Source organism: Jaculus jaculus, chromosome 4 (genome assembly GCF_020740685.1).
Source record: "Jaculus jaculus isolate mJacJac1 chromosome 4, mJacJac1.mat.Y.cur, whole genome shotgun sequence".
Classification (NCBI taxonomy): Eukaryota; Metazoa; Chordata; class Mammalia; order Rodentia; family Dipodidae; genus Jaculus; species Jaculus jaculus.
This window is the reverse complement of record NC_059105.1, coordinates 61,491,659-61,504,205: the sequence shown is the minus strand read 5'-3', so window position 1 is coordinate 61,504,205 and position 12,547 is coordinate 61,491,659. Positions and strand designations below refer to the sequence as shown.

General features: G+C 38.6%; 1 protein-coding gene across 2 annotated transcripts in view; it reads left to right on the top strand.

Moving 5' to 3' along the window:
• Agps (alkylglycerone phosphate synthase) overlaps positions 1-9,292 on the top strand; it is a 131,257-nt gene extending 121,965 nt beyond the window's left edge. Inside the window, exons 20-21 of one of the 2 annotated variants that reach the window (XM_045147132.1) lie at positions 3,485-3,644; positions 4,260-9,292. In XM_045147132.1, the coding sequence (XP_045003067.1) occupies positions 3,485-3,606 (122 nt within the window). In that variant the 3' untranslated portion in view covers positions 3,607-3,644; positions 4,260-9,292. Of the gene's footprint in view, positions 1-3,484 lie in introns of both variants that reach the window. The other variant, XM_004660228.2, reaches the window with a different exon arrangement.
• Positions 9,293-12,547: the final 3,255 nt, after the last annotated feature.

Below are 12,547 nucleotides of genomic sequence, written 5' to 3'. Positions count from 1 at the left end.
CTTGGATCTGTCCAAAGGGCTATGTTAGGTGGGTAATTTCAAAGACTGCTCCTGAAAGCCTCTGTTTCAGAAGTAAATTCTTTTAAAATATACATAATAGAATACATTAAAATTCTGTTTGTTCAGTCTATACATACATTTTTAGAAATCAAACTATTAAAAGGCGAACTCCATTTTTTTTTGTGAGGCAAGCCCAACAGACTGGCCTTTAAAGTGTTTTTTAAGCAATAGAACAAGAGTGAAAGAGAGAGAAGGAATCAGTGCACCAGGACCTCAGCCACTGCAATCAAACGTCAGATGAGTGCACCCCTTTGTGCACTTGTATGACCTTGCACACTTTCATCACTGTATGCCTGGCTTATGTGGGACCTGGAGAGTTGAATCCTTAGACTTCATAGGCAAGCACCTTAACCACTAAGCCATTTCTCCAGACTGAACTCCCTTTTTTTCTTTAAATTTTGGAGAGAGAGAGAGAATTGGTGTACCAGGGCCTCAGCCGCTGCCATTGAACTCCAGACACTTGCACCATCTAGTGGGCATGTGCAACCTTGCACTAGCCTTGCCCTTCTGTCTGGCTTACATAATATCTGGAGAGTTGAACATGGGTCCTCAGGCTTTGCAGGCCAGTGCCTTAACCATTAAGCCATGTTTCAAGCCTCATATTTTTTTTTAAATTATTTTTTATATTTATTTTGGAGAGAGACAGAGAGATGTACTCCATTTTTTATCTAAACAGAAAAAACCTTCCTCCCTACCTTTAGATTTCTATAATAGACATCAGTACTCCACATCAGATGACCCTTGTCTAGAAAGAAGAACAAGCTTTGTGGGATATGAAATATGCACTTGCTTCTTGGTGGTTAGCTGTCACATAGGAGGTATGTTGAAATAGTTATAAACCTGTTGCTTGCTATTCTGCTGTTCCAACATGGCCTGCTACATAAAGGGAAGCATTCCTTTTAGAAAATAAGCTGTACAGATGTTCAGGCTACTACTATGTAACTGTGTACACATGTGCTACAAGTGTACAGATGAGTATTTTTTAATGTTTAAGTTGAAATTAAGAATTGTAAGAAGGGTGGTGTTGTGTAGCTATATGCTGAAGAATTGTCCTTCTGTGGAGTTAGCCTGATTTTAACTTATTCATGCATCTGAAGATGTTTCCATTGATTTCTTGGTTATTAAGCTCCATGGCATGTTTTTATTTAAACTATGTTTTCTGTTTGCACACTGATACACTATAGTTGACTTAATTTGTTAAGCACAACTGAAGACTTCTAGTTCTTGTACTTTCTCATGTAAACCATAATTTCTAACCCCTTTCAGTTCCTGTTACTAGCAGTAGAAGATCCTCACAGACCAGTTACCACCAAAGGGTTAAGTTATTTCATCAAACATGTTTATGAGGGGCTGCATTTATGCCTCCCCCCTACTTTCTAGTTCACTAATCAAATGTATGTTAGATTGATTATTGTAAAAGTATAAACCATAGAAAATTTGACAAGATAGATGTGTAAATTATCCTTCTGACAGAACTAATGATGCACTCCAAGCACCTTCTGTTTTCCAGTGCTGGTGAGTGACTTCATTAAATATGCAATGGTTGATGGGTGGTTCTCAGATGATGGTTCAGTTCCTTGAGGAATTGTGATATTACCAGAGGTGTACAACCAGGCAGACAAGTTAGCTGTTGGGCATCCTGCTGAGCTTCTAATGTACTCCATCTTGTTGGAGCAGTTGTTTGCAGTCCTTTCAGGACAATTACATCTATAACCACAGGACACATTCAGTGAAGCTACATTACAGATAACCATGGAGACTGGCATTGACTGGTCTTCATCCCTTGTGGGGATAGTACCTTTGAGTAAAATTGCTTTTTGTGTTTCTTTTTCCCAGTCGCATAGATAAAAATATAAATATAGCCAGTTTTTAAGGTACCTAGTAAGATCTTGGGATTTTAGAATTGAACAGGCTAAAGCCAGATGGCTTGGAACACAGGCTGAAGCATTGCCATGGCCGTTCCTCAGGGAGATGATAACAAGCCGTGGCAGAGCATCTTTAGGTGGAGGGTGTGCTAATAGGACTTTGTGCTGTCTAGCTTCTGCTGCTTATTAATGAGAAGAATCTTATTAAATAAAAATTTTCATTTTGAACTTGAAGCTTCATTTTTTTTTCTGCAACCCCCTGCCCCCACCACCATCTTAACAGCACAGTCCCTTCTTTTTTTTTCAAGAAATCAAACAGAAATAGGTTGTTTTCTGAGGGTTTTGCGTCATTTATTATTTTGATGACAATTTGATGGTTTCCTGGGAAACTGGACACAAAAGCTGGTTTGAGTTGAACTGAAATGGTACTTAAGGCTTCCAAAAGGCAGATGCTGTGCTGTATCGCTGCAGCCTGACAAATGGGAGTGCACTTTAGAGTGACAGCCTGAGTACCTTAGTGACAGAAGAGTTCTCGTTTCAGCTGGCCAATTAAATCATCGTTGATGACTTCGGATCATTAATGAACATTTGTGGAAAATGACCGTTTGAATTCAATTATTATAATAATGCATATGTTTGAGTAGTACTAACTGCACATAATCCTAACTGTAAATTAAAATGTTAATTTAGCCATAGATAACTGAGCATACTATGTTTTCAGTGCTAAAGTAAGTTGACAGTTCACAAGTCTTTTACATACCTTCCTTATAAAAGTTTACCTAGGAAAGGTTCATTGAGTGCCTTTTACAAATAATCAATTCTCCTAATCCTTGTGTTACCTTCTTGTTCGCAAATTAATATGATCTATAAACAAAGCAAAGGGAAAATACAGTTTATAAAATCAAAAGAAGGTGAGGTGTATAATTTTTTTGTGCCAAAAATTCCTCTATTGGGACAAACAGTGGGAAGAGGAGCATGTGAATGTATTCAGTCATTGTGAAAAGAAAATAGGAATGGAAATCTTCATAGCCAGCTTTTTACCCTAGAATCCTTTGAGAGGTTCGGATTTTATTTCTTTTAAAGATTTTGTGCTCCCTAAAACATTTTAGCACTCTATATCCAATTTATATATATCCATTTTTCCCAAGTATATCCAGCAAAGTCACCTCAATGTGATATTTTTCTTCCTTAAACTTCATTTTTTTCTGAAATTTTGGGATGTTTGGTAGTGTTCCCGGGTGTTGGGCTCTTTTGACATGCATGTTTTTCTCATCTTGCTATTGGTAAAATGGGCTGTAATCTCAGTACAAGCTTCCTTCCATCTCCATTTCATAGTTTATAGAGAAAGGAGACACTGTGGAGCACAGACTTCCCCTGGGAATGCATTGGATTAATGAGCTTGATAGTCTGGTGGGCTCAATAAATCAAATAAAGCAAAACATTTCTCATTTTTGAATAAAAGCATTTATCACACAGTGTTTGTTCACTCATGGTCACAAGATTGATTGGTTCCCAGTATCATAGTGTATATTGAAGCATTTCTGTTTGTGTGTTTCCAGTGGGCAAGTTACGAAAGCAGTGGCTAAAGGAAGCGATCTCTGATGTCGGCTTTGGGATGTTGAAGTCTGTCAAGGACTATGTGGACCCCAGCAACATCTTTGGAAACAGAAACCTTTTATAAATCCATTCATATCATTATGAGAAATGTTACCTTTTTGTGTAAGTCTTTACCTGTGGTTATGCCAGTAATCATCTAAATCATGGACCATACTTCAGCTCCCTTTGTTTGTTGATTTAAAATGTTCGTTTTCATTCTACACTTTGTTTCTGCATCTGTGGATTGATAGGTGGTGTTCCTGGGTCTCTCCCATTGTATGTACATCAAGTTATAGCCAGCTCGCTGTCACTGCAGATTTGAGTCCAGCAGCGCAAGGAAGATGCTGTCTTAATATTGATGTTTCCTCTTGCGAACAGAGGCAGATTTTGATATCTTCAATTGCTTATCTAGCCTTTTAAAGAAGAAAATTTCTAGAAAAAGCTTATGTTGGGAAGATTGTGCTTGAGAGTGATAATGTGTTTATGTTTTTAAGAGCATATTGTATTATGAATAGGCCACTGAAGAGGATATTTATGAAAGAATGTAAACAACCTGTTACTCGGATGCCTTCATCTACAAGATGCTTTGGCCAATAGTTTAGTTTGAAATGAGTATGTAGTTACAAATCCTTGAGTTACTAGTATACAAATTATTTCTCCATTGTTCTCCGTGTTTGTGTTTCTGTTGGGTTATGAGTTGTATTTGTATCACTGAGATAACCTATTGTTATGTCGTAGGTCATTCATAGCATGTTTTGTAAGAAAAGATGACTGTTACATGTGGAGAACAGGTTTACCATGAAGCCAAAGGCCATTGCCCATCATAGAGTCCTGATGTCTCCGCTGTCACGTGCTTGTTGCTGAGCTGCAGGAGAAGCTGCAAAGAAGGAAGACTCCTGACCTAAGTTTCCAGTTTAAAGAATTCTTTGGCTAAAGAATTTCATTTGACTCTTGAATTTGAAAGCCTCAGTAATTTTAATGGCAAAAATCTTTTATTTTCAAATAGCATGATAAATTTTTAGGTAATTTCAGTTTAGTTCTTTATGATGGTTTAACACCATTTTTGAATTACTGGTTTAACCTATTTTTTTTTACAAAAAAATGTTAATGCATAATCCATAACCAGAAGTTAAAGTTGCTGTTTCTTAATAATAAAGAACATTAGTCACATTCAGCACACACTTTTACACTCACACTAGTGACTGAGAGAAGTGAGATGATGCTCCAAATCACTGCCTACTGAGGTTCAGGACTCACATTTTGAGATGGATTCTTTTCTTAATGCAATACCTAACTTTTGATAATTTTTTAGAATTAATATTTAATCAGATAATGTACATCAAAATGCAAACGAGCCTTCAAAAGGACACACTGTCTATGTAGCAACAGCTCCAAAGAATGTTGGGGCAGTTTGATACCTTTTTTATCTGAAGTAGCCTTAACCAGAAGATGAAAATTTAAAATTGACAAAATATTTTTAAGACTTCAAAATAATAAAGAATTTTTAACTATTAGGATTGGCCTCAAACTAACAAACTTAAATCTATAGGCAAATCAACATTAAGGTTCAGCTTAACAACAAAAATACAGCATTTATTTTTTGAAAGTTGTCTCTATTGATGATTTATTTTTAACTATAGAGTTTCCAGCAGATATTGATTTAAGCCTTTGATAGATTAAGATGGCTGGACACTTGAGGAATTGCCTCTGGAATTAAAAGATTCTTAACTTTATAAAATGCATCTCTACATGAAGGTGATTATCTCTAATTGGTGATAAAATGTGAAGTTTAATTGACATCTCACTGGAAATGTATACATGTTTCTGAGTATTTCCTTTTTCAAATAAGCAAATTTGTTAGCAGATCTGTTGCCCTGCATGTGAGTAGTGCAACCTCTTCCCTGGGGAATTCAGATTTCAGCAACCTTAGAGATCTGTTAATTGATACTAGAAGCCTGTAAGTTGAACCTGTTGTTTATACCACTCCGTGGACTTGATGGCAGTTTGGAAATGAGTGATTTATGTCTTTGTTTTCTTTTCTCATGTATGCAGGACTTCTCAAAGTTGATTTTATAAAGGTGACTGCAGGTTGTAGTTGAAATAATTTCTACAGGAATCCTTTTGAAATACAAGAACATTCATCAGTACTGTTTCTCTGTGATTTAGTAAATCAGGAAGCCTTCCTTCTGCTGTACCCACCCCCTTCTGGGAGGTGCCTCAATGCAGACCTTGTGTCTGTAGAAGACTGAGTCATGAACATGCACACAGCACTTAAACCATGCCTATTTCCTGAAGTATATGAATGGCTTCAGACAGTTAAAAGCAGAATATTGTCTAGGGGAGGCATCTTAAGTTATAGATCAGTTTATTTAAAATGTTTAAATCTGTAGCCTGTTTGATATTTGGTATGGGTAACTCTGACTTTCTTAAGTTAGTCATACTTGTAATTTGGTGATGTGACATTTGAATTGGGGTTTCTGAGGGAAGGGGAGATTGCTGCTAATAGAAATGGCACTGAATATACTAAATATTCCAAATGAACAGGCTTTATTGAACCTTGGAGAAACTGTTGCCTTAAAGTGTGGTGCAATTTATAGTAGTGCAGAAGTGAATTTAGTTTTATGCTAAATAACTTGAGCCTTTTGGTTGGGTAAGAATTGTAGAAGCTTCTTGTGTCCCAGCTTTTTACCATAGAACAGAGTTAATTAAACCCTGCTCTTCTGAGGAATTAGGCGTTTCTAAATAAAAATGCTTACATATTATAGGACTTGTAAGGCTATGTATGAAGCTGGAAGCTTCCTAATATGCGTACCTTTGGTGATATGTTTTGGAAAACAGGCCTAAGAAAGAACACCTTTCCATCATTACATGTTATATCAGATACAGCTGGTTGCAAGAAACCTTTTTTTTTTTCCTCCTCTGGACTATTGTAACTATATCATAGCTCGCTTGCATTTTTGAAGATGCCTTCTGTATATTGACCCCAGAAATTTTCCGCTGCCATATTCTTCCATAGCAACAACTTCTAAGCATAGCAGATCAGAGAAGCTTGAAGTCCTGAAGTGAAGGGTGTTTCCTCAGGCCTTCAGATGGACCTGGCTTTGGAGCAGTGTTAGAACACAGTTTCTAGGGATTGCTTCTGAACTTACATGTGGAGCTGCTGAGGCAGTCAAATAGGATGCAGTCTGAAAAGCCTATCTACAATTTAAGAAGTGTGAAACAGTGATGGACAATTTAGTGACATTTTGTTGTTCACTTAATCTTTACTGACCTTGATTTCAGGGAGGGCTCAGCTCAGGAGAAGAAAAGGCAGGATGTGATACTAGTGCCAGTAGGTAAAAGAGAAGCTCAGAGTTTCTGCCGTTGGCCTCATCACTTAGGGAGGCTTAGCTTTGCTTGAGGTTTGTGTTACCAAATGAGCCATATGTCCACAGATTCATTTAATTCTTACTAATTTCACTTTCCTAAAAAGGGGAAACACACACACACAATGATGCAGAAATGCAGAATGTGTAAAAGGTTTACTTAAGCTGTTGAAATATGTGTCTGACATGAAGGATATAAGTCACTCAGCTTTCTGTTCTCTAAGCCAAATAGTGTTTGTCTTCAGTGTGAAATTTAATTGTAAAAACTGTTGTATAATGTCAAGAAATTATAGAAACATTAATAAAATGAACATGGACCTAAAATTTTTTTTTCATTCAGAGGAGGTGTGAAGCTGTCTTTTCTTCTGTTTGCATATGTTTTACTTTCAAGCTTAGTTTTTCACTCTATATTTCCATGTATTTGAGAACAAAAAAATTAGAGACTCTGCTAATGTAACATAATCAAGTATAACCTAACTATGATTAAATCCTTTTGTATTTCTAGCTAAATATATCATTGGTTTGGTTCTATCAATCTCAGTTTTTGTCAATGTTAAATTCCAAGGGGATGTTCAAGCTTCTGTTATTCTGAAGAGTTCCCTTTCCAACTTTGGGAAGTCCTCCAGCAGCGAGCTTTTCTCTTGCTCTTGTCCTACAACAGTGCTTCAAAGACGGAGGGTAAGGATCACAGACCTGCCATACCCAAGCCTGAGACCCACCACGGAGTCCAGTAAGTCTAGTTCTTGGAACATGAAAACATTTCTTTTGATTTCTAAAGGATATCATTTTATTTATTTAATTAATTGTTTGTTTTGTTTTGCAAGGTAGGGTCTCAGTCAAACTCAGTGGTCCTCCTACCTCTGCCTACCGAGTGCTAGGATTAAAGCATGTGCCACTGCACCCAGATTTTTATTTTTTTAAAAGAAAAAAATACTATATTGATCAAATATTTTTTTCAGATTTCATCAGTTATTCTGAGGGAGGAACAAGGGGAAGTCTTAGTGTAGATGTCTAACAGCACACACGTTGTTAAGGAACCTTGTCAGTGTCTCACAGATGTCAGACACATGAAACAAGTTCTTTTCCTCTTGAATAGTCACAAATATCCTGAAGTGCTTATACTGGTATATTTCCTCTCAGTAGCTATTTATTTATTTATTAAGTGACTTAAACAATATGGCCCAAAAGCTCACAAGTGCCTTGTTGGGAATTTTTTTGTTTTGTTCCCCTTCTACCATCACCCTGCCCACCCCCCCCCCCCCACCGCCAGTGTGTAACAGCCATCTAAAATGAGTGGGATAAGGTAAGTCTTTAGGGACAGGTGGTTTAGCTGTTCAAGGCTATTCAAGAGCATGCCAGAATTAGGTGGTTATATGTAGAAACACAGAACCCTTTACCCAAAGCTGGTTTGGGTTATCCTATAGGATTGGACTCATGCCACTTCCAGACAGTGGGATTTGTACCTAATTTTTTAAATTTTATTTGAGAGAAAGAGGCAGATAGAGAGATGGGCATGCCAGGGTCTTGATCTACTGCAAACAAAGTTCAGACACATGTGGTACCTTGTGTATCTGGTTACATGGTTCCTGGGGAATTGAACCTGCATTCTTTGGCTTTGCAGGCAGACACCTTAACTGCTAAGCCATCTCTCCAGCCCCTGTCCCTATTTTTTTTTTTATTACTACATTTTTATCCCCTTTGTCCCACTCTAGTAGCCCTAAGATGTGACTTGGTAGATTGGCATACTTGGTGACACTAAGCCTTGAGACATAAGTTACCCACTACTTGTTTTAGACAGTTTGCTCATGCAGCCCTGAGGAGTGGAGCCTAGAGGCTGAATTTGTGTTCCTTACGTTGTGTCAGTCTTTTTCTGTGTGATGGTGCCTTCAGAATAATAGATATTTCTGTTTTCTGGACAGTGACAGATCTTAGGAGAAATATGTGTAAGATACATTTTTTTGTCCATCTTATTTCCTAAGGTTGTGAGTGAAATAACTCAGCTCTGGTACAACTTGACTTGAATAATTATCTTGAGTCTTCCTCCAAGGCAGTACGTATTCTTGCCAATACTGTAGTCATCTTTTGGGAACTACATGTGGGTAAAAATTTGTATGTAAGCCATATACTGCTGTAACTAATGCCTCCAAACAATTCTTTTTATATTTATAGTCTGAAAGTATGATGTAGTGGGAAGCAACATTCCTGAGGGATGCCAACATAGCTTTGTCAACTCCAGCTGAGCCACACTGCTTTCCGTAAAGGCTCAACACATAGTCCATATGCCATGCTTCCAGTGTTGGTTCTGATTTCTCATTGGTCTTCCTAGGTTGTATTGTTCTAAAAGCAAATGCTCATGTGTAATTTTTTAAAGATGTGCTGGGAACAAATAAAATGATTCCAAACCCAGTAACTTTTTGCAGAAATTTTTATTTCTTAGTTTTTTAAACTTTGTTGAGAACATAATGCTGTGTTCAAAGAAAACAAGGAGGGTGCATTCTGTATTATGAATAACCTCTGTAGTAGTGATGGGCTTTTACACAGATAGCTGATTTTGTCCCTGCTGTGGCCTATACATGAGAAGAAAGGTTACACCTAGCTGGGCTCTGAATTGACAGAAGAAGGTCTCTTGAGCTCCATCTGACAGGATCCATTTTAAGGTTTTAGATCTTCTGTTATTTAAAGCCATCTCCTGCCTGGCTTATATAAGCTCAGACCGAATTTTAGAAAACATAACTAGTTTATACCTTTTCTACATGTAACTGCTGCTTAATGTTCCCCATTCTCTAAACCACAAAGCCAATTTTCCCGACACTGCTGTGACCAAAGGGGTATTTACTGCTTCTCCAGAAAGCCTTTTCCACCTTCTAAAGTCTTAAGGTACTAAGTTATATTATTAGACTAAAATGTGTCTTAACATTTCCTGAATGTCTTCTGCGGTCATTGAATTGACCACTTGCTCTGTTAAAAAGCAGTGCTTCAGCAAGGTGAAGACAGATTTCATTTTCTCTAGATCTCCACTCAACCTTTGCTCCTGTCATTTATTACTCCCTTCACCAAGTTCATCCTCTCCATATGTGCCTGTTTGGTGTTTTGAGCCCTTGATGTCTAAGCTTGTGTATTAATCTATTAGACAACCTTTCTCATTCATGGGACAACATATCTGGCAAAAGCAACTTAAGGAGGAAGGGTTTGTTTCAGTTTTACAGTTCAAAGTTACAGTCCATGGTTGGGAAAGCATGATGAGAGGAACACAAAGCAGAGAGAGGCAAATCCTCCAGTTCAGGTACTTTCCCCTTTTTAGTCAGTCCAGAATCCCAGCCCTTGGAATGGTGCCACTTCAAATTGTGGTGGGACTTCCCAGTGCAGTTAATCTGGAAAATCTCTTGAAGACATTCCCAGAGACTTGATTCCACGATGATGTTAAATCTTACCAATTTGACAAGAGATTCACCATCACAGCTTGACTGAATTTCTCAGAGTAGTGCCAGTACCTCTGCTTGTGATTAAGGAGTGTATTGTTGGTGGCTGTTGCTCACACTGCACTGAGTTTAGCAGGGTTGTCTTTTTTCTTGGTGTGACATGTCCACAACACTTTGAAAGATGATTTTTAAAACCTCTGTTGCTTATCCTCACTATAATCTGCTTATCTTAGGTCTTCAACATTTTGGAGTCTTGGTTCTTATTCGGGGTTTTTTCTATTCCATCCAGTTTTGTATCTATTAAATTGGGGCCAGTATTGGCTGGATTTGGTGTAAACAGTGGCAGCTGTCATATATTATCAGGGCCTTCCTGATCTGGAGTCCTGATTCTCCACCCATGATAAAGCATTCTGATTCTATTTGACAAGGCTGTTGCCTACCTCATATTTTTACATTTTCTCCAAGTAAGTTTTGCTCAGTGAATTGGCATCTGTGCAGGACACACACTTAGCAGTTTTGTTAATGTAACATTGTCAGGTGCCAGACTCTAATCCCAGTAAAGCTTGTTTCCTGTGCTGTTCGCTCAGAAAGAACAGGTCTTGTCAATGTTTGCCTTATGTTATTTCCTGATGACATCTGCCGGGCCAGGTATTGACTGATGGACAAGCTCTGAATTCCACCCTTGCAGAATTCTGCCACATCCATTATATCTTGTGCTAACATTTTTTTTAAAATTTTTATTTATTTTTATTTGAGAGCGACAGATACAGAGAGAAAGACGGAGGGAGAGAGAGAGAATGGGCGCGCCAGGGCCTCCAGCCTCTGCAAACGAACTCCAGACGCATGCGCCCCCTTGTGCATCTGGCTAACATGGGACCTGGGGAACCGAGCCTTGAACCGGGGTCCTTAGGCTTCACAGGCAAGCGCTTAACCACTAAGCCATCTCTCCAGCCCTTGTGCTAACATTTTTAATGATTGTATTTGTCACAATAAAGCTACAAAACTGAATCCCTTTTAAAGTCTCCATGCACAGTGGAAAGTTCTGTTCTTAGACATGTTACCTGTGCTTCATTTTTCTCAACCAACTACAAGTCAGTTTTTCTTTCAGGGGCAATTTATTTTGTTTTTTGAGGTAGGGTCTCTCTCTAGCCCATGCTGACCTGGAACTCACTATGTAGTTTCAGGGTGGCCTTGAAATCACAGTAATCCTCCTACCTCTGCCTCCCAAGTGCCTGGATTAAAGGTATGAGCGACCAAACTTGGCTCACAATTTCTTTTATAAACTGAAAACTTATGAGATCCCTTCCAACTTGGTTTCAGTGACTGAGTCTATGTACTTCTGCTGAATACTGCCCTGGGATTAATCATTGCATTACTTTTTAATTTGATCTTCCCTGCAAGAGATAATCATCACAGAAATACTGAAGTGGTATCAATCCTTTTTTACTGGAGGGGCCAAAACAGATTTAGGGGGGCTAAGCAGCACCCAACATAGGCAGGAAGTAACATTGTCCAGGGCCTCTGTCTTGCTGCCTCCCCATGGCAGGCAACTGCCATACATACATACATACATACATACATACATACATACATACATAGAAATTTTACATTGGCTTGGAAGATGGTTTAATTCATACAGTGCTTGTCTTGCAAACATGAGGAAAGGAGTTTGGGTCCCTGGAACCCATGTTAATGCCAGGTGTGGTGGCCTGCACCTGTGATCCCAGCAGCACTTGGGAGGCAGAATCAGCTGAATCTAGCTTCGGATTCAGTGAGAGAGACCCTGTCTTCCAAAATAAAGTTGGAGAACAATTGAGGAAGACACCTGAGTCCGTCTTCTGCAATGACCTTGGGTTCCAGGAATGACAGAACTGATAAACATTCTTATGTATGACGAGCCTCAAAAATCAGATCATCTCATGATGAAATCATCCCAAGTGGCATCCTGGAGCAGGAGTAAGCATTGTATGGTAACCCAATTGTTCCCTCCAACTGGCGACCATGATGCCCTTCCTTACAAGGCCAGAACTACAATGATGACCATTTAGATCACTAGCCTGACCAAGGTCTGCTCTGCCCACTAATCAAACTCCAAAGCCTCGTGTGTCCCTATTCTGTAAATTCTCATCTTGTTACCTTGAAGATGGACTGGGGTCATGAACACGTGTTCTTCCCAACATGGTCATGTTATTTATTAAATCCACTCTGCCACTCCTGGTCCCTTTGGTGTCAAGAGATGAGT